Source organism: Oncorhynchus clarkii, chromosome 18 (assembly GCF_045791955.1).
Source record: "Oncorhynchus clarkii lewisi isolate Uvic-CL-2024 chromosome 18, UVic_Ocla_1.0, whole genome shotgun sequence".
Taxonomy (NCBI): domain Eukaryota; kingdom Metazoa; phylum Chordata; class Actinopteri; order Salmoniformes; family Salmonidae; genus Oncorhynchus; species Oncorhynchus clarkii.
In genome coordinates, this window is record NC_092164.1 from 46,999,344 (window position 1) to 47,021,931 (window position 22,588).

Below are 22,588 nucleotides of genomic sequence, written 5' to 3' on the forward strand. Positions count from 1 at the left end.
TTTGTTTCCCCTCACTTATCAAGTTGGATAGAGTCAAGGATATGTTCGGCATTATTCTAAAGGCCTACTGCAACACCTAGCATGTTTTCGTTTCCCTTACAATAAATTGTATTAGTAATACAGCTATACAGTAGTAAATAAAACAGTCCCTTAACAGCTTATTTTAACAAAGTAAAACGTAACAGAAAATGGTATCAACCTGCAAGGCACACACACGGTCAAATTATTTGCTATAAACATGAGCACCAAAGTTGATAAATAGGCATGAGACAATCTCATCAATACACTATTGTCTATCTAAATTAAATCAACCTCTTCACCAGATCTTATCATTCAGTTGGGCCTAATTTCAATTCAAGTGTGAAGTAATGTGCACAATTATCGCCCATTCATCCATTTGTCATTCATTCAGTGAGGAGAGAGAGATGCATTAGCACCTGGCTGGGTAACAACGTCCTACAGCACATTGTCTTGGCGGGTTAAATCGGGAATAGGAGTGAAAAAACAGGTAAATAGGCTGTAAATACTGTTTTTGTGATTTCAAAATTCAGACAAATGAGCAGTGTAAAATACAAAGCATTTAGGAAAAGTCAGGAAAGGAGCAGGACATTGCTTTTTGGTGAGGAAATGTTTTTTATTTACAAAATCAAACATCAGTGGCTGTTGGTCTACGGCGGTTCTAGTGTAAACTTCAGCTGGGACTGGGGCTTGGGTTGGACCACAGGGCCTGGACTAAGAGACCTATCAGGTATTGAGTTGAGAGACTAGGGTGTTCTTGTTATATTACAGGGTAGGTTACTAAAGGTGAGGGCTGGGAGTAAGGAGGGATTAAAGTAGGGCCGACGAAAGGCAGCATATTCTCTCTATGTGGGCCGGACCTGTGACTAGAGCTGGAGGAAAGAGGCTGTGCTTATCAGGCTGGGGTATAAGAACTGGAGTGATGAGGTAGTTAGACCAGGGACTAAAGAGGAGTGACTGGGGCCTTGGGCTCATACATACAGAGTAGAGCCATGGACAGGAACAATAGGCTAGATAGGAATACTCTAGTCTCCTCAATTGACCACCGTTAGCTCCAGCCTTCAGCTGTACGTCAGACTCATTTGATCTGGCAGGACAGTATTGCTTATTGTGCATTATTGAAAGGATCATCAGTCTTATAGACGCTCATCCTCCTCCTTGTAAACCTCACAGGGCCCAGGGCATTCATTATTACATCCGTTACCAGGACATTATATGCAAATGAACTCCGCCTAGTACCATAGCCCCGGCACCTATATATCAATTACTGTGACAGAGGGGGGGGGAAATAGTCTGCACTTGGCATGGAAGGAGGAAAGGAGGAGGTGGGAACGAAGGAAAGAGAAAAGTTAATCCTCCCCTCATTCTATGTCCTTACAGCTCAGACCAGTGTATGCTGACTCTGTAGAACACTGATGCGACACAGAGATCCCATAGCGATTGACATTCTATCTACTGTTCCTTAATCCAGGATATAGTTAGGATATTGTCACCATAACCCATGCGCTGGCTGTCCATATAGATAATAACACGGCCTTGACACTCAGCCAAAACTAATCAGAAACAACTAATACAGCCCCACAAGAAAAGAAAGTAAGTAGAGAGATGATCTGACAAATGTATAATGTGTGTGTATGTGTGTGTGTGTGTGCATGTGTGTGCGTGGGTTGGTTAGGGTAAAGGGGTTAGTGGTTTGGTTTAGGGTTAGAATTAGGTTTAGGGTAAGGGGTTAGTGGTTTGGTTTAGGGTTAGAATTAGGGTTAGGGTAAGGGGTTAGTGGTTTGGTTTAGGGTTAGAATTCGGGTTAGGGTAAGGGGTTAGTGGTTTGGTTTAGGGTTAGAATTAGGGTTAGGGTAAGGGGTTAGTGGTTTGGTTTAGGGTTAGAATTAGGTTTAGGGTAAGGGGTTAGTGGTTTGGTTTAGGGTTAGAATTAGGGTTAGGGTAAGGGGTTAGTGGTTTGGTTTAGGGTTAGAATTAGGTTTAGGGTAAGGGGTTAGTGGTTTGGTTTAGGGTTAGAATTAGGGTTAGGGTAAGGGGTTAGTGGTTTGGTTTAGGGTTAGAATTAGGTTTAGGGTAAGGGGTTAGTGGTTTGGTTTAGGGTTAGAATTAGGGTTAGGGTAAAGGGGTTAGTGGTTTGGGTTAGGGTTAGGGTTAGGGTAAAGGAATAGTGGTTAGGGAAGGAGTTAAGTTCAGGGTTTGGGTTAGGGTTACGGGTTAAGGTTAGGGTTAAGGGTGAGGGAAAATAGGATTTTGAATGGATAATAGAATAATTGAAAATGGAATAATTTTAGGTCCCCACAAGGATAGAAGAACAAAAACTGTGTGCGAGTGTGTGTGTGTGTGTGTGTGTGTGTGTGTGTGCGTGTGTGTGTGTGTGTGTGCGTGTCGGTGTCCAAAAGATCAGCTCCAAGTTCCTCTGACTCAAAGTAGTGTTGATAAAGTGGGAGTAGCTAATACTGCAGAGCAGCATGACCGTAGCGATAAGCAGGCTAGTCTACTGGGACCTATGTGTGCCCTTGAGTCCAAGACAAGGCACTGTGTGGGTAACAGCAGGTATTAAAAGCTCAACTATATGTTAAAGGGCATGACACAAAGCTAAAAAAAAAATATCTTTGTAAATCTAAACGCCTTTTCTTGAGGGTGCTTAAACAGGCTGCCATAATGATTGACCCAGTCATTGTTCAGTTTTATGACTGGGTGTGTGTGTGCGTGCTTGCATGTACTCTGTCATTGTTTAGCATAATTACTCAGGAGTTCCATCACATCAGCAGGAGGATGATGCTAAAGAAGCGAAGAGACAATGTCACCATTTGGAGCACACACACATTTACATTTGAGTCATTTAGCAGATGCTCTTATCCAGAGCAACTGATAGGAGCAATTATGGTTAAGTATCTTGCTCACTGGCACAGTGACATACTTTTCACCTAGTCAGCTTGCGGATTGCGAACCAGTGACCTTTTGGTTGGCCCAACACTCTTAACAGCTGCGCTACCTGCCACACACACATGCGCAAACACGGTTAATTTGCGGTGATGAGCAGGTGCATGGAGCGCACTCACTCATACTCAACATGTCCAGTACTCTAATTGCAGTTTCTATGACAACAGCTCTATCTTAAACATGCTTCCTCTGCCTGCTCCATGTGGCTGTGTCAATCAAACATCTGTTTATGTCAGTTGAAAATGGAAATGGACCTTCCCTGTTATGTAGTCAGAATAAGGTCTACTATACTACTGAGGGCTCAGACACACCAAATCAAATTAAATCAAATCAAATTGTATTAGTCACATACAAGTGTTTAGTAGATGTTACTACAGGTGTAGCGAAATGCTTGTGTTTCTAGCACCAACAGTGTAGTAACATCTAACAAGTAATATCTAACAATTTCACAACAATACACACAAATCCAAATTAAAGGGATGGAACATATAAATATTTGGGCGAACAATGTCAGAGCGGCATAGACTAAGATACAGTAGAATAGAATAGAGTACAGTAGAAACATATAAGATGAGTAATGCAAGATGAGTAATGACATGTAAACATTATTTTTTAAAGTGACCAGGGTTCCGTTATTAAAGTGGCCAGTGATTTCAAGTTTATGTATATAGAGCAGCAGCCTCTAATGTGCTACTGATGGCTATTTAACAGTCTGATGGCCTTGAGATAGAAGCTGTTTTACAGTCTCTCGGTCCCAGCTTTGATGCATCTTTACTGGCCTCGCCTTCTGGATGACAGCGGGGTGAACACGCAGTGGCTCTGGTGGTTATTGTCCTTGATGATTATTTTGGTCTTCCTGTGACATCAGGTGCAGTAGGTGTCCTGGAGAGTAGGTAGTTTGCCCCCGGTGATGCGTTGGGCAGACCGCACCACTCTCTGGAGTGCCCTGCGGTTGAGGACGGTGCAGTTGCCATACCAGGCAGTGATACAGGCCGACTGGCTGCTCTCATTTGTGCGTCTGTAAAAGTGTGTGAGGGTTTTAGGTGCCAAGCCAAATTTCTTCAGCCTCCTGAGGTTGAAGAGGTGCTGTTGCGCCTTCTTCACCACAATGACTGTGTGGGTGGATCATTTCTATTTGTCAGTGATGTGTATGACAAGGAACTTTAAGCTTTCCACCTTTTCACCTTCCACTGCGTTCCCATCGATGTGGATAGGGTGGTGCTCCCTCTGCTGTTTCCTGAAGTTCACAATCAACTCCTTTGTTTTGTTGACGTGGGTGAGAGGTTATTTTCCTGGCACCCCACTCCCAGGGCCCCAACCTCCTCCCTGTAGGCTGTCTCGTCATTGTTGGTATTCTGTTGTGTCGTCTTCAAACTTCATGATTCAGTTGGAGGCGTGCGTGACCACACAGTCATGGGTGAACAGGGAGGATGGGGCCCCTGTGTTGAGCAAGCACCCTTGTGGGGCCCCTGTGTTGAGGATCAGCGAAGTCGAGGTGTTATTTCCTACCTTCACCTTCTGGGCGTGGCCGGTCAGGAAGTCCAGGACCCAGTTGCACAGGGCGGGGTTCAGACCTAGGGCTCGAGCTTACTGATGAGCTTGGAGGGTACTATGGAGTTGAATGCTAAACTTTAGTCAATGAACAGCATTTTTACATAGGTATTCCTCATCCAAATTGGATAGGGCAGTGTGCAGAGCGATGGCATTTGCATCGTCTGTGGATCTATTAAGGCAGTAAGCAAATTGAAGTGGGTCTAGGGTGTCGGGTAAGATAGAGGTGATATGATCTTTGACTAGTATCTCAAAGTACTTAATGATGACAGAAGTGAGTGCTACGGGGCAATAGTCATTTAGTTCATTTTCCTTCATTTTTTGGGTACAGGAACATTATTGGACATCTTGAAGCATGTGGGGACAGCTGACTGGGATAGGGATAGATTGAATATGTCCATAAACTCTCCAGCTAGCTGGTCTGCGCATCCTATGAAGACACGGCTAAGGATGCCGTCTGGGCCAGCAGCCTTGCGAGGGTTAAGACGCTTAAATGTCTTACTCACGGTGGCCACGGAGAAGGAGAGCCCACAGTTCTTAGTAGTGGGCCGTTTCGGTGGCACTGTGTTATCCTCAAAACGTGCAAAGAAGGCGTTTAGCTTGTCCGGAAGCAAGACGTCGGTGTACACGACATGGCTGGTTTTCCCTTTGTAGTCTGCGAATGTCTGTAGACCCTGCCACATACATCTCGTGTCTTAGCCATTGAATTGCGACTCCACGGGTACTTCCTGTTTGAGTTTCTGCCTATAGGAAGGGAGGAGAAAAATTGAGTCGTGATCAGATTTGCCAAAGGGAGGGCGAGGGAGGGCCTTATAGGCATCCCGGAAGTTGGAGTAACAGTGGCTGAGTGTTTTAGCAGTGTGAGTACTACAGTCAATGTGTTGATAGAACTTCGGGAAACGCTTTCCTCAAATTTGCTTTGTTAAAATCCCTAGGTACAATAAACGTGGCCTCACGATATGTGGTTTCCAGTTTGCATAAATTACAGTGAAGTTCTTTGAGGGCCGTCGTGGTTTTGGCTTGAGGGGGAATATACTGTGAGAGAAAGAGAATTCTCTTGGGAGGTAATACAGTCGGCATTTGACTGTGAGGTATTCTAGGTCGTGTGAACATAAGGACTTGAGTTCCTGTATGTTATCCCAATCACACCATGAGTAGTTAATCATGAAACATACACCCCGCCCTTCTTCCCAGAGAGATATTTATTCCTGTCTGCGCGATGAACTGGGAACCCAACTGGCTGTACGGACTCAGACAGAATACCCCGATAGAGCCATGTTTCCATGAAATAGAGTATGTCACAGTCCTGATGTCTCTCCGGGAAGGAAATCCTCGCCCTGAGCTTGTGAACTTCATTATCCAGAGACTGAACATTAGCGAGTAATATACTCGGACTAGAAGTCTACTCCAAATAAATACCTCTCCTCTGCCGGCGGAGTTTTGGATCAGCCTATGGAATCAGTTCAATTGCGCTGTAGGGTACCAACAAAGGATCCGATTCGGGAAAGTCATATTCCTGGTAGTAATGCTGGTAATGCTGGTGAGTTACCGCGGCTCTGCTATCCAAAAGTTATTCCCGGCTGTATGTAATAACACACAAAAAAATCTGGCTAATAATGCAGTTTGCAGGCTGAGAGTACGCACCGAATGCGCACTGATTTTACATGTAGAATTGTGTGAATAAATGTCAGAAGTCAGACGTCTACAGCAGGTGCTCCCTAAAATACAACACACTGAATGATCGGCAGATGAACGCTAAATCCACATTCGGTACGATGTGTGAGAGCCTTGAGAGAATGCTGTTACTTCCCCCTTAATGACAGTACCACACCATCTCACAATAGCTTCCCTTCATAAGACACTCATTAAAATAATTACAGTAAGGTTAATTATAGAGGACCTGGTCCCTCAATTATCTCAGTGTAACTAGTTACACAATGCTAGGATTTGATCACGACCAGGGGGAAAAGAGAGATTATGAAAGAGTCTCTGTTGACTCCTTCGGTTGGTACTCCTGCTAAGGCTGTAAATGCCGCAGCAGAGAAGAAGAAACAAGGTGGTTCATTTTCTTAGAGTCCGTTTTCAGTCATGTTTGAACTTGATCCAAAGCAAACTGAAGCAGTATATTACAACACATTCTTCCATCTGTCAACCTGCATATTGAATGATCTGGTTCCAAAGAATGGCGAGAGTGTGTTCTGTTCTTCAGACACAATACAGAATCAGAGTCCGTCTCCAGTGGTAATCACTGAGCTCAGCAGGACAATAAGCCAATCAACTTCTGTTGTGTCCTCCACATAAGCCAATCATCCTATGCTGTGCCATCTGTAGTATTGCAGGAGGAGACAGGTAAATGATTGAACAGAACAGATTCTTTGTTCCCCTTTTGAAATGGGAGAAATGGCCTGGTTTGGTTCCATTTCTGGGTTGTGTTCATTGGGCATGAAACTGAATTTTTCTGAACTTGTCAAATAAGGAACAATTGAGAATTTATGGTTCAGGTCCAATTCCAGATTATTCTAGAGGGACTGGGAGAGGTGAAAGTTTGGGAGTACTGGCTTTGTTCTTTTGATTAGATTTATTTCATTCATGCTCACAGTCGACAAGACCTAATTATGCAGCATGCCCAGCTACATTTAGACAATCCCTAAAAAAAGATACTAAATTCAATAAGAAAAATCCTAACTAACATTTCATTACCATTTATTTCGTAATCTTCTCTTTCCCCTGGTGAACACTGACCATTTCAGTTATTTGTTTCCAGTGATTATCATTCAACGTGCTTTAGACGGTTTATAATTTAGTCTTCTTTTGAGTTCCACTTGACCACTTCTCTTCACTTTCTAACAGAAAGAGGTCTCAACTCCCCAGCCATGTCTATCTATCACTCTGTCTCCAATCTCCAAAAGTGTCTAGGTCCCTAGTCTCTGACACGTCCCTTCCGTGTTGTCCTCTCCTCCCTCTCTTTTTATCTTTTTCATTTCCATTTCTTCCCCTCTTCAGTTCGTGCTCTGGTCCTAGTTTAATTAGGACTTACTGAAGCAGTCCAGATATACAGAGACCACAGACACAAGGTAAATGTCTTCGCCCACCCTCGACTCTCCCCAGAGACTGATAAGCACCAAGTAAAACTCTGTCTAATGTGAAAAATCCTCTCCTCCTCCAACCCTCTCAGAAGATTCTGATCAAACTGACCAGTAAAACTCTTCCACTTCCTCTGAAAACAAAAAGGGAAGTATTCTACTCAAACAGGTTGGATGTAATTGATTACACAATATTATAATTTTTTACCGCATAATATTTTGGCAGCAGTTTTGGGCACTACATGCTATACAAGGGGAAAACATGGAAATAACAAGTAATAGCCTAATTAAAAAAAGATAATCTTCAACCAGTGTGGGCACTAAACATAAAAATAAATTGTCAAGCAGAAAAAACATAAAATGTTCCTTAACATCCTAATACTGCTCATTAAATCCTGTTATTAGAGTAAATTAAGACCCTATTAGGATTGGTACATTTACTCATTAAACGTCCCACAACAACACAAAGCAAGGCTGGAGATGCCTTTAGAGTACTAGGCAATGAAAAAAACATCTGAACATGCTTGTCTGAGGTTGCATCCCAAATGGCAACTGATTCCCTTTGATGTGCACTACTCATAGGGCTCTGATCAAAAGGAGTGCACTATATAGGGAATAGGGTGACATTTGGGACAAACATTTACTACACCTATACTTCAAAGATGACCTAGCCATGGAACACGGGGATACAAATGAGGCAAGGAGTCATGTTATGTTCAAACAGGGAGTAATAGCACTCTGGTAATGTGCCATTTAAATGCAGAGAGCCATTCTGCTACCTCTAGGTAGTTTTTGTACTCTGAAGTCAGTGATCATCAAAGCCGGTGAAGTGCATGGAACGTCCTGTCTTCAGTCTGCTGCTACGGAGGGGCGGGAAGAGAAGGGGAGGATGGGGGACAGATGGGGGAGAAAGCCCGGGTAATGTCGCCCCGCGCTGCTGAGAGATCAGTGTCGCGTTTCGTTTGAACACTGAGAGGAATGTTCTAGACAAAGATCCTCGCTAGCCCGTCACCACCACTTTGTTGAGTAGTGAGTAGAGTGCATGTGAACAAGGGCTGCAGTGACTTCTGCAGCACGACAGACACACACACACACACACACACACACACACCTTAAGGTGTCCGTGTAAACAGTACTCTTCTTGCATTGTGTAAAATCAACACACACCAAAATATTACAGCAATTACAATATAATATTTTCACAATGTACCTGATAAAAACAGCACTAAATTGCAGGTCATGCAATGCACACCTCACCATTCAACTCTGCAGTCACGCACTGTACAAAATATACAACCCCCCCCCCCCCCCACCAGACACAGTAAGTTACTAGCTAAGATTAGCTGGAATTCTCTACAACAAAATGCACAACAAATATGCAACTGCATCTATGTGTGATGTTCTAATAACATTTACAAACAAATTGATATCAATTGTACATTCAAATCATCACTTTGGAGTATAAAAATCACTTTTAATGTACAGTGCCTTGCGAAAGTATTCACCCCCTTGGCATTTTTCCTATTTTGTTTTCTTAAAACCTGGAATTAAAATGGATCATTGTATACATTTGATTTACACAACATGCCTACCACTTTAAAGATGCAAAATATTTTTTCTTGTGAAACAAACAAGAAATAGCAATTACAGCAATTGCAGCAAATAGCAATTGCAGCAATTACAGCTGCAATTCTCTAGCCACTGGGATTTTTGCCCATTCTTCAAGGCAAAACTGCTCCAGCTCCTTCCGCTGGTGTATAGCAATCTTTAAGTCATACCACTGTTTCTCAATTGGATTGAGGTCTGGGCTTTGACTAGACCATTCCAAGACATTTAAATGTTTTCACTTAAACCACTCTAGTGTTATTTTTTGCAGTATGCTTAGGGTCATTGTCCTGCTGGAAGGTGAACCTACATCCCAGTCTTAAATCTCTGGAGGACTGAAACAGGTTTCCCTCAAGAATTTCCCTGTATTTAGCGCCATCCATCATTCCTTCAATTCTGACCAGTTTCCCAGTCCCTGCTGATGAAAATCCCCTTGTGCTGGGGACAATAAAAGGCCATTATGTACAGTTTTGTCACACAACCCCAAAGCCACAGATGTCTAAAGTTGAGGGAGCGTGCAATTGGCATGCTGACTTTAGGAATGTCCACCAGAGCTGTTTCCAGATAATTTATTGTTAATTTCTCTACCATAAACCGCCTCCAATGTTGTTTTAGAGAATTTGGTAGTACGTCCAACCAGCCTCACAACTGCAGACCAGGTGCAACCAAGCCAGCCCAGGACCTCCACATCCGGCTTCTTCACCTGTGGGATCGTCTGAGACTAGCCACCCGGACAGCTGATGAAACTGAGGAGTATTTCTGTCTGCAATAAAGCCCTTTGTGGAGAAAAAAAGAAGTCTGATTGGCTGGGCCTGGCTCCTATGTGGGTGGGTCTATGCCCTCGCAGGCCCGCCCATGGCTGCGCCCCTGCCCAGTAATGTGAAATCCATAGATTAGGGCCTAATTAACTTATTTCAATTGAATGATTTCCATATATGAACAGTAACTCAGTAAAATCATTGAAATTGTTGCATGTTGCGTTTATATTTTTGCTCAGTATACAGTATTTTGTATATTTTAATCCCAAAAATTGATGCAGAAATCCTCAGTTTTAATGGGTATGACGCCTCTGAAGAGGGGTATGGAGGGGACAGTAATGTCCCCTATACTCCGCAACTATAGTCTTGCTTCCTGTCTCCCTCCCTCTTTTCTCTCTCTCCCACCCCTTTTCTCGTTCCTGCCCTTCTCTCTCTCCGGCCGTTCTCTCTCTTTACCTCCCCCTCGTTCTCTCTCTATCTCCCTCTCTCCATCGCTGCAGTGTTTCCACGTCATTGGTGTGCTGGTGGTCTCTAGGTCTGTGATCAATATTATGAATCTGCAGCAGTGTCCGGTAGATAAACCAAGCTGTTGTCTCAATAAGAGTCTCTTTAGCGGCTCTGGAGGAATTCAAACCCTTGGTTAGAGATGTGCTGTAGCATTCACAGTACCACAAAAACCAAATCCCCAATGGTTAAGGCTATAGATGCAGTGTTGATATGTTGATATATTTGAAGATCTTTTCATGAAAGACACCAACCACGAATGGGGTTGAACTTTCTCACAGAGAAAACATTTTTAAAAATATCACTTGACAATGTGTGTTATTTTAACACCAGTAAAGGGCCACAATTAATGACATACATACATTTTTAAATTCCGAAAATGGATACCAACTGTTACACAAAATGTATAAATAAATACACTCTCACAAAGCAGCTTGAATAATTGTCTAAAATGTCGTCTGTCTATCAAGTGATCTTAGCCTGTGCGCTGTGGGTTGTTAGCTGCTGCCTCAAGTAGCCCCCACAATAGGTACTTAGCATGGAGAACCCTCAACAGAGTAGTTGATTTCATATAGTCTTCATTTCTCATCCCAGAGAGAGAAAGTGTCTGTGATGATGAACAAAGACATAACTGAAGCAACCCACTTCAACGTTTTAAAGACACACAAGCACAGACTCCACTTCAATCCCACATTTAACCCATCGGAAGATACAAATGAGATAAAAAAGGAACATTAAAATGTTTGTGTTTTTACTACTACTGGCCCCTGAGGAAGACCAGGAAGTGTAATCAGCACTGTGACCCAATCAGCAGTGAACCATGTCCAATCAGCCAATCCTACGGAGGGATTTTGTTAACGAAACCCGTTCTGCCTCCGGAGCAGAGAAAGGTGTGTGTATGTGCCCAAAACAGTGGAAACAATAACACAGCAGTTTAATATCACAGCAGATGCATTATGCAGAATCCGGATGCTCTGCAGGGCCCATTTCCTACGCTACACACACACACACACACAACTATCCCATTATAACATGTGGAGCAAGCACATGGACAGTTTCTCTGAGGCGTGGAGAAGCTCATACACACCATTTCCCGCTACGGTGGCAGGAAGCTTTAAATAAACATGCATATTGTGTGTTTGCAGCAAATATGTGCACGTAATATGGTAAGGCCATGTGTGTGTGTGTGTGTGTGTGTGTGTGTGTGTGTGTGTGTGTGTGTGTGTGTGTGTGTGTGTTTGGTTTTACAATCCTTTTGGGGACAAGAAGTCCACAGACAAGTGGGGATGTTTCACCAGTCTTCACAACGAAAAAGGCTATTTTAGGCTTAGGGTTTGTTTGGTTTATGGTTACAATTAGGGTTTGTGTTAGAATTAGGGTTGGGGTTAGGTTTAGAAGTTAGGTTTGGAGTTAAGGTTAGGGTTACGGTTAAGGTTTAGGGAAAATAGGATTTTGAATGGGAATCAGTTCTTTGATCCCCACAAGATAGTTAAACAAAAGTGTGTGTGTGTGTGTGTGTGTGTGTGTGTGTGTGTGGAACGAGGCTTGGCCCCCCTGTTGAAGCATGACTAACTCACAGCGATAGATCACATGCAGAGAGACCACCTGGTGGTGTGGGGATGATGGAAACTGACTCTGAGCTAATGGAAATGTTGGGCCTGTTTTCCTGTTTTCCTGATTCAAACACAGCAGGCTGCTGAGGGGAGAACAGCTCATAATAATTGCTGGAATGGAGTGACTGGAATGGTATCAAACACATGGAAAACATGTTGTTGATGTATTTGATACCCTTCCATTGATCCCATGGAAATGATGTGTTTGATCCGTCTGATACCATTCCATTTATTCCCTTCCAGCCATTACTATGAGCCCGTCCTCTCCAATTAAGGTGGCACCAACCCCCTGTTGTTTCAAAACCTAGCTAGCATACTAACGTACGCTCAAATCAACAGTACAACATCTATCATACTAACTTAGGCTCTAATCAAAAGTACAACAGATAGCATACTAACAGCTACATGTAATACCACATAGTAAACCAGATAGCATACTTACCTACAGTAGGCTCAAATCAACAGTTCTATTTCCCTCCTGTTTCAAAACCTAGCTAGCATACTAAATTAGGCTCAATCAAAGCCTTAAACTATCCAAGCCTGAAACAAAATTAGCCTATACTCAAAATGTTAACAAATGCGTGTAATCACCTTTGAGTGTGGACTGTATTATTATGCATACTGGATGGACTGGATTACGGAGGGCCTGTTGGAGGGCTTGTTGTCCGGACCCCTGGAAGTCTCTATGGGGGTGACACAGGGTTCAATTCTCGGTCCGACTCTTTTCTCTGTAAATATCAATGATGTCGCTCTTGCTGCTGGTGATTCTCTGATCTACCTCTACGCAGACGACGCCATTCTGTATACATCTGGGCCTTCTTTCGACACTGTGCTAACAAACCTCCAAACGAGCTTCAATGCCATACAACAATCCGTCCGTGGCCTCCAACTGCTTTAAATGCTAGGAAAACTAAGTGCATGCTCTTCAACCGATTGCTGCCCGCACCCTCCCACCCGACTAGCATCACTACTCTGGACGGTTTTGACTTAGAATATGTTGACAATTACAAATACCTAGGTGTCTGCTTAGACTGTAAACTCTCCTTTCAGACTCACATTAAGCATCTCCAATATAAAATCAAATCTAGAATCGGCTTACTATTTCGCAACAAAGCCTCCTTCACTCATGCTGCCTAACATACCCTCATGCTGCACAACCAAATCCCCATATACTACCCACCACTGCGACCTGTATGCTCTCATTGGCTGGCCCTCACTACATATTCGTCTCCAAACCCACTGGCTCCAGGTCATCTATAAGTCTCTGCTACGTAAAGCCCCGCTTAATCTCAGCTCACTGGTACCATAGCAACACCCACCTGTAGCACGCGCTCCAGAAGGTATTTCACTGGTCATCCCCAAAGCCAACACTACCTTTGGCCGTCTTTCCTTCCAGTTCTCTGCTGCCAATGATTGGAACGAACTGCAAAAATCACTGAAGTTGAAGTCTTATATCTCCTTCTCTAACTTTAAGCATCAGCTGTCAGAGGAGTTTACCGATCACTGTACCTGTACACAGCCAATCTGTAAATCGCACACCCAATTATCACACCCCCATATTGTTACTTATCCTCTTGCTCTTTTGCACCCCAGTATCTCTACTTGCACATCATCATCTTCACATCTATCACTCCAGTGTTAATGCTAAATTGTAATTATTTCGCCTCTATTGCCTATTTATTGCCTTACCTCCCTACTCTTCTACATTAGCGCACACTGTACATAGATTATTCTATTGTGTTATTGTACGTTTGTTTATGTGTAACTCTGTGGTGTTGTTTTTTTCGCACTGCTTTGCTTTATCTTGGCCAGGTCGCAGTTGTAAATGAGAACTTGTTCTCAACTGGCCTACCTGGTTAAAACCTCTTCAGTCTACCCCCTACTTTTTCGAACATTCTGTTAAAAATCGTGCAACATTTCAGCGTCCTGCTACTCATGCCAGGAATATAGTATATGCATGTATATGAATAATGTCTGTGACTATAACAGAACGTGAACAGCAAGCGAAATCCCAAGAAAAACCTGGTCACAAAAACCACAGAAAAGTATTAATCCGCCAGTCTCTGAATTGTTTATTGCAAGCAAAAATACAGTGCCTTGCGAAAGTATTCGGCCCCCTTGAACTTTGCGACCTTTTGCCACATTTCAGGCTTCAAACATAAAGATATAAAACTGTATTTTTTTGTGAAGAATCAACAACAAGTGGGACACAATCATGAAGTGGAACGACATTTATTGGATATTTCAAACCTTTTTAACAAATCAAAAACTGAAAAATTGGGCGTGCAAAATTATTCAGCCCCCTTAAGTTAATACTTTGTAGCGCCACCTTTTGCTGCAATTACAGCTGTAAGTCGCTTGGGGTATGTCTCTATCAGTTTTGCACATCGAGAGACTGACATTTATTCCCATTCCTCCTTGCAAAACAGCTCGAGCTCAGTGAGGTTGGATGGAGAGCATTTGTGAACCGCAGTTTTCAGTTCTTTCCACAGATTCTCGATTGGATTCAGGTCTGGACTTTGACTTGGCCATTCTAACACCTGGATATGTTTATTTTTGAACCATTCCATTGTAGATTTTGCTTTATGTTTTGGATCATTGTCTTGTTGGAAGACAAATCTCCGTCCCAGTCTCAGGTCTTTTGCAGACTACATCAGGTTTTCTTCCAGAATGGTCCTGTATTTGGCTCCATCCATCTTCCCATCAATTTTAACCATCTTCCCTGTCCCTGCTGAAGAAAAGCAGGCCCAAACCATGATGCTGCCACCACCATGTTTGACAGTGGGGAGGGTGTGTTCAGGGTGATGAGCTGTGTTGCTTTTACGCCAAACATAACGTTTTGCATTGTTGCCAAAAAGTTCAATTTTGGTTTCATCTGACCAGAGCACCTTCTTCCACATGTTTGGTGTGTCTCCCAGGTGGCTTGTGGCAAACTTTGGTAGATTTGCAGTGGTCTGATACTCCTTCCATTTCAATATTATTGCTTGCACAGTGCTCCTTGGGATGTTCAAAGCTTGGGAAATCTTTTTGTATCCAAATCCGGCTTTAAACTTCTTCACAACAGTATCTCGGACCTGCCTGGTGTGTTCCTTGTTCTTCATGATGCTCTCTGCGCTTTTAACGGACCTCTGAGACTATCACAGTGCAGGTGCATTTATACGGAGACTTGATTACACACAGGTGGATTGTATTTATCTTCATTAGTCATTTAGGTCAACATTGGATCATTCAGAGATCCTCACTGAACTTCTGGAGAGAGTTTGCTGCACTGAAAGTAAAGGGGCTGAATAATTTTGCACGCCCAATTTTTCAGTTTTTGATTTGTTAAAAAAGTTAGAAATATCCAATAAATGTCGTTCCACTTCATGATTGTGTCCCACTTGTTGTTGATTCTTCACAAAAAAATACAGTTTTATATCTTTATGTTTGAAGCCTGAAATGTGGCAAAAGGTCGCAAAGTTCAAGGGGGCTGAATATTTTCGCAAGGCACTGTATATAGCAGGGAGCTTGCAGTTCCTACAACTTCCACACGATGTCGCCAAAACGTCATTTTCATTGACAAAAATCCTTTGTGTAATGACAAATAGATCCTTCATTTCGTCCAGCATACAGCAATCGATTTTGGAAGAGAGACAAAGGACATCGTTTTCTTGAGTAGCTGCTATTGAATACAGATCGCCCAGTGATCAATTTGATCGCTTATTAACGTTTACAAATACCTAAAGTTGGGTTACAAAAGTAGGTTGAAGTGTTTTGTCAAAGAATATAGGCAACTTATATAATTTTAAAAATTTTGGGCATACATGGACGGATTTAATCGGGAAAAAGACCCAATTGTGATGTTTATGGAACATATAGGAGTGCCAACAAAGAATATCATCAAAGGTAATGAATGTTTTATATTTTATTTCTGCGTTTTGTGTAGCGCCGGCTACGCTAATTCTTTTGTTTACGTCCCCTTCAGGTATATTGGGGTGTTGCATGCTATCAGATAATAGCTTCTCATGCTTTCGCCGAAAAGCATTTTAAAAATCTGACTTGTTGGCTAGATTCACAACGAGTGCAGCTTTAATTCAATACCCTGCATGTGTGTTTTAATGAACGTTTGAGTTTTAACGAGTACATTTAGCATTTAGCGTAGCGCATTTGCATTTCCAGGTGTCTAGATGAGACATCTGCGTCTCAGGTAGGAGCAAGAAGTTAAATAAAGGTTAAATAAAAATAGAATGATATTATGCTCCAAAATGTATATCCACAAATGTAAGTGTTGCTGTTGGTTCACAGTTAGCTTACAATGATAGTGAATTTATATATGATTTTGAATAGCCTAGTAATTAGGCATTTCTTGTATTTTCATAATTAATAGGCTGACACATTACCTTTCCTTTATTCAGTTATTGAGCACGCAGACAGACTGACAACAGTTTAGTGAAATATGTTTTGTTGCGAATACATGTTACTATGGATTTTCCCAAACAGATTTCACTTGGTTTCCCAAATGAAGCTCTGGGTAGGTGAAGGAACAAGGTTGGCGAGCCCATGCCATACAGTTTTTGCGGAATTCCACCTGTTGAGCAGTTCCTCAAGCAGTGCTTGGTGCATGAAGTGAAATAAGTGTTCTTATATTTATTTCAGTAGCTGCTCATATTAAGCACAGCTCTGCTGTAAAACCGAAGTAGCCTATCTAGCATTATTGAAAAAAGGACCCTCAGGAAAGCGAGCAGCTTCCATTCGCTATTCGAGTATATGATGACATGTCCTTTTTTCCTCTACCCCTGTTCCTGCCCATTTGATAATGGGCCATTCTAAAACGAATTTGATATATTAGTAAAGACAAGATTAAATTGAGAATAGTCTGATGGGTGAAAATATGATCACTTGATGAGAGAACAGCTGTGCAGCCTGAGGCAAGGAACAGAGCACCATCTTAGCCAATAGTTGCACCATGCAGCCCATATTTTGATTTCTAAGACATTCTAATGTTTTGTATCGTTCACAACTAAAGCTGCCAAATAACTCTAAATCTAGCTTATAGGGCCTGTTTCAAATGATCACTTTTACGCTCAACATTGCCACTTTACATGCGCACTTAATCAGTCTTTACTTTAGACCTGACTTTCAATGGTGAGAAGGTGTTGCTCCTTTTCCTGTGATGACTAAAATAAATAATGGATTTATTGTGATGGTGTATATCACATTGATTTATTAGACTTTTAAATGCAGATGTTCCAAAGGAACACATCAGCAGCTTGTATGTGGCTTGTATACGTGGTCTGGAGATGCTAAAGTTGTTCATGTTAATTAATGGTCAATTACCATGAGACCGGCAGTCTTTTGCATGACAATAACCAGCTGACAAAATGTCATGACCGCCACAGCCCTAGGCCCAAACAACATAGTCCAACTGTCCCAATAATCCACAACAAAGAGTATGGCTGTGGCACTGTGAAGTGTGCATTTGGACAAGGGGATAGAGTTTCTGGGATCCTTTGCTAAAACATACATCAGAAATTAAATTAATTGAATCAGAAATATAGGAAGATGAAGACCTAAGGTTATAAACCACATTGGAACAGCGTTGAGATTTACCTCGCAGCAGGTCTGGGGAGGTGTGTGGCCAGTTGTATGTCCTCATCAGCTGCCAGTCAAAGTCGTCCTCCTGTCCCTGCTTGTACTCACACAACCCAGGGTTGGAGTCCTCGTCAAAGGTACAGCCAGCTGTAGGGGAAAGAAAGAGAGGGGAAGTGGTGATTAGAAGGCATCAATAGTGAAGAAATAATTTACCATTGCGTTCAACCAATTTAAAACTCAAACAGTCTTTGTGGGTCAAAGTCTATTGTCCTGCTATTCAAGCTAGAAGAATATACACTATATATACAAAAGTATGTGGACACCCCTTCAAATTTGTGCATTCGACTATTTTAGCCCCATCCGTTGCTGATAGGTGTATAAAATCGAGCACACAGCCATTCAATCTCCATAGACAAACATTGGCATTACTGAAGAGCTGCCCCGATCAACTGTAAGTGCTGTTATAGTGAAGTGGAAACAACAGCTCAGCCGCAAAGTGGTAGGCCATAAAAGATCCCAGAACGGGACCGTTGAGTGCTGAAATGCGTAGGGCATACAAATCCTTGGTTGCAACACTCACTCCCAAGTTCCAAACTGCCTCTGGAAGCAACGTTAGAACAAGAACTGTTAGTCGGGAGCTTTATTAAATGGATTACCATGGCAGAGCAGCTGCAAACAAGCCTAAGATCACCATGCGCAATGCCAAGCATCGGCTAGAGTTGACTCTGGAGCAGTGGAAACGCGTTCTCTGGAGTGATGAATCACGCTTCACCATCAGGCAGTCTGAAGGACTAATCTGGCTACCTGCCCCAATGCCTAGTGCCAACTGTACATTTTGGTGGAGAAGGAATAATGGTCTGGGACTCGTTTTCATGGTTAGGGCTAGACTCTAGTTCCAGTATAGGGAATTCTTAACGCCACAGCATACAATGAGATTCTAGATGACTCTGTGCTTCCAACTTTGTAGCAACAGTTTGGGGATGACAAGGCCCCTGTGCACAAAGTGAGGTCCAAACAGAAATGGTTTGTTGAGATCGGTGTGGAAGAACTTGGCTGGCCTGCACAGAGCCCTGACCTCAACCCCATCGAACATCTTTGGGAGGAATTGGAACACCGACTGCGAGCCAGGCCTAATCACCCAACATCAGTAATGCTCTTGTGGCTGAATGGAAGCAAGTCCCCACAGCAATGTTCCAACATCTAGCAGAAAGCCTTCCCAGAAGAGTGAAGGCTGTTATAGCAGCAAAGGGGGGACCAACTCCATATGAATGCCCATGATAATGGAATGAGATGTTCGTCAAGCAGGTGTCCACATACTTTTGGTCATGCAGTGTACATACAGTAAATAACTGAAAAAATGAATATTTCTGAGTTTGTTTTTGTTCGGGTACCACTTTTTTGAGGGGATCAATGAAATGACAAAGAAAATCCATACCTCGTAGCTTTACTGTTTTCTTTGGGAAGTGTAAGAGAAAATTGTTTTCAAAGACACAATGAATAATGAGCTCTATTAGAGGGACAACAGCAGCACTGCCACTATGGGCACTCACATGACATCACAGGCAGACTATTAAATGCCTACATCAAAAAACTGTAGATTTCGACCAGCTAAAAGCCATATTTTCTGTTCAAATAACATGTAATAGTGGTAGTCTAGGTGGTATTGCAGCATGGCGACAGGGCCTGGCTGAGTGTAGGAGCCCCATGAACAGGTCTGGCTGAGTGTACCTCTTTTGTCCTCCTGTTCATTTTCCCCTGGGGAATCAATGGGCTGCATCCCAAATGTCACCCTATATAGTGCACTACTTTTGACCAGGGCTCATAGGGAATAGGGTGCCATTTGGGAAAGAGCCATGGTCATTTGGCCCCATTAGCCCTGTGGTGTGAAAATAGCAGACCGGCTACAGGTCACTGAAATAGGGCTGAGATGACAGGCGGTGGCGGTGGTGCCAGAGGAGGGAGGTCGTGGCACCATCACAGCTGATGGGGATGGCGGGGAGGGTGCGTGTGTGCATGGGGGGCTCTCAGCCAGACAGTGAGTGAAGGTGACCTTTACCACCCTGTCAAGCTCATCATCCCAATTCATAGTACCCTCTCTCAGCTCTAATCATATCAACCACAGGCTTTAAAGCCAGCAGCTACATAATAACCGAGAACACAATGGTCCTACATGAAACACAATCACTAAATGCTGCATATCTACTATGCCCAAATAATGGACAATACATAACATGACATATTGTGCACAGCAGTGGTGGTCAGTGCCATTTGAGATGAGGAAACTTTTTGGCCTTCTATTACAGCATATTGGATGACTGTCATTCATATTCCATTTACCCAGTTCAATGTAACAGCGGTTTAGGCTACTACATGATACTCTAATTATCCAAGCGAAACATCTACAAACAACCTACATCATTGTCACAATATTAGCTAAAGTTATGTCATTAACCACTCCCTCTTCCAATTAGGGCTAGTTGGAAAAGCTGTTCAAAAGAGGACATTGTATTCCTTTTTTTTGTTTTTTGTACTCCCTGACGAAGGCCATGCAGCTGAAACATGTCAGTTTAAAAAAAACTTTGTTTCTATTGAACATGCCATACTAATAAAGGCATTTTAATTAATTATATGAAGAGTGCCTTGGTCCTCCTTTCTTTTTGATGACCAATTTACCCCTTTTACCAAAGAGCACCTTCCATCTACCAAAATGTACTATTGTGTACCTTAGTAGCGCTTCCCTTCCTCCTCTTTCTACGAGGTTCCAGTGGAAGTCACAGCCAGCTAGCTATCATAGGATCATTTTGTTTGAGCTGGGTGTTTCAGTAGGCTAAACTATCTAGCTGTATTTGCTAGCTAAGTAACGTTAAGTGAAACTGAAGGTGAAAAAAAGTGAGAGAAAAAAATGACACTATTTCTCTCTTGCTTCTCCTTCATTTTCAAAGATATTAATTTATTAACAACTGTTAAACTATAGTTTTTCTCTCTCTTTGAGTCAACTACTCGCCACATTTTATACTCTGCAGTGCAAGCTAGCTGTAGCTTATGCTTTCAGTACTAAATTAATTATCTGATCCTTTGATTGGGTGGACATGTAAGTTCATGTTGCAAGAGCACTGATGGGCTGGAGGACCTCCTCTGGTAGTTGTCATAATTACTGTATAAGTCTATGGAAGGGGGTTTGAACGATGAGCCTCCTAGAATTTGTATTGAAGTCAATGTACCCAGAGGAGGAAGGAAGCTAGCTGTCCCCGGCTACACCATCGTGCTGCCATCGTGCTAACTGATCATATTAGGCCTTGGCAGGAGCAGAACACTGAACAGGACTCGTGTTAAAGAGCCACTCTGAATCTATGCCAGACCCTGCTTAAAAGGCATCCCGCCTAGCTGGCCGAAACACACGTACACACACACCAGTCGCCCTTGTTCTCCTTTGTGTTCTGTTTGGGAAACCCGTCTGTTTTGTTTTTTAATTTGAACTAACTTTTATCCTGTTTGAAACAGTAGCCTGGCAGAAAGCATTCCCTTTGCAATAAACAACCAAGACAGTTTCTGTTTCTCCTCTGGTCTTTAAGGGAGACGCGTCTGCTAATTTGGGGACTACTTTCCCCCTTTTCTTCCAACTGACTAACACATATCCCCCCCAATCTCCTCCCTGTCCCTGCCCTCATCCCCTTTTCCCCTAGTCCCCTCCTCCCTGTATCCGCCAGTGAGCTGTGTGTTTCCGGGTGTGTAAGCAGCTTAATTGCTGGTTGTTGTGCTAGCCATCCGCTGCTCAGGCTGTGGAGAGGAAAAGTAGAGGAGGAGGAGAGGGAAGGCATTACCCATGGCTTAGCCTTATAAAAAGTATCTCCTCCATGGAGGACGCCTTGCTTGGTTTCAGGAAGTGAATGTCACCATCAGATACGTTCCACTGAATTCCCTCATTAACTCTTCCTTCCTATGCTCTTCTGCTACACACACACACAATGTGCCCAAATGAGCTTTTCATGCAACGTAAAGCCTAGCCCATGCAATTAGAACAGTCATTTGTGCATTTGTATGTATCTAAGGTGTGTGTGTGTCTGAGCCGAGTAATCCAATTAAATATTCACATGAACAAAATAATGACAAACTTCTGTAATTTTTGCTAAAATTAACAGTGGAAAGGATTGTAAGAATAAATTATGAATGTGTGTTTACTAATAACAGAAAACAGACCAGATGTAACGGATGTCGTCTGGAGATAGAGAGGAGGACCAAAGCACAGCGTGGTAAGTGTTCATGATGTAATATTTAATGAAACGAACTAAACACTGAAATACAAAACAATAAAGTGAACGAACGAAAACCGAAGCAGTACCGTGTGGCCCAAACATTCACATGGAAAACAGGCTACCTAAATATGGTTCTCAATCAGGGACAACGATAGACAGCTGCCTCTGATTGAGAACCATATCAGGCCAAACACAGAAATAGAAAATATAGAAAAACTAACATAGACTGCCCACCCCAACTCACGCCCTGACCATACTAAATAAAGACAAAACAAAGGAAATAGGTGACGTGACACCAGAAGCAGCTGTCACACCCTGATCTGTTTCACCTGTCTTGTGATTGTTTCCAACCCCCACCAGGTGTCTCCCATTACCTTATGTTTATTTATACCTGCGTTTTCTGTTTGTTGCCAGTTCGTCTTGTCCCATCAAGTCCTACCAACGTGTTCCTGTACTCTAGTTTTTGCTTTTTCTAGTCTTCCTAGTTCTGACTTTTCTGCATGTCCTGACCCTGATCCTCACTGCCGTCCTGTACCTGCCTGACTCTGATTTGGATTATGACTCTTTGCCTTCCTTGACTTAACGATTGCCTGCCCCTTGTATTGTAATAAACTCTGAGACTCGTACTATCCGCCTCCTGTGTCTGCATCTGGGTCTTAGCCTGAGCCGTGATAGCAGAGCACTTTCTG

The 22,588-nt window shown here is 42.8% G+C and overlaps 1 protein-coding gene across 2 annotated transcripts in view; it reads right to left on the reverse strand.

Moving 5' to 3' along the window:
* LOC139373577 (receptor-type tyrosine-protein phosphatase U-like) overlaps nt 1-22,588 on the reverse strand; it is a 271,750-nt gene that overhangs the window by 137,351 nt on the left and 111,811 nt on the right. For both annotated transcript variants that reach the window (XM_071114246.1, XM_071114245.1), the window contains exon 2: nt 17,665-17,793. In XM_071114246.1, the coding sequence (XP_070970347.1) occupies nt 17,665-17,793 (129 nt within the window). The remainder of the gene's footprint in view (nt 1-17,664; nt 17,794-22,588) is intronic.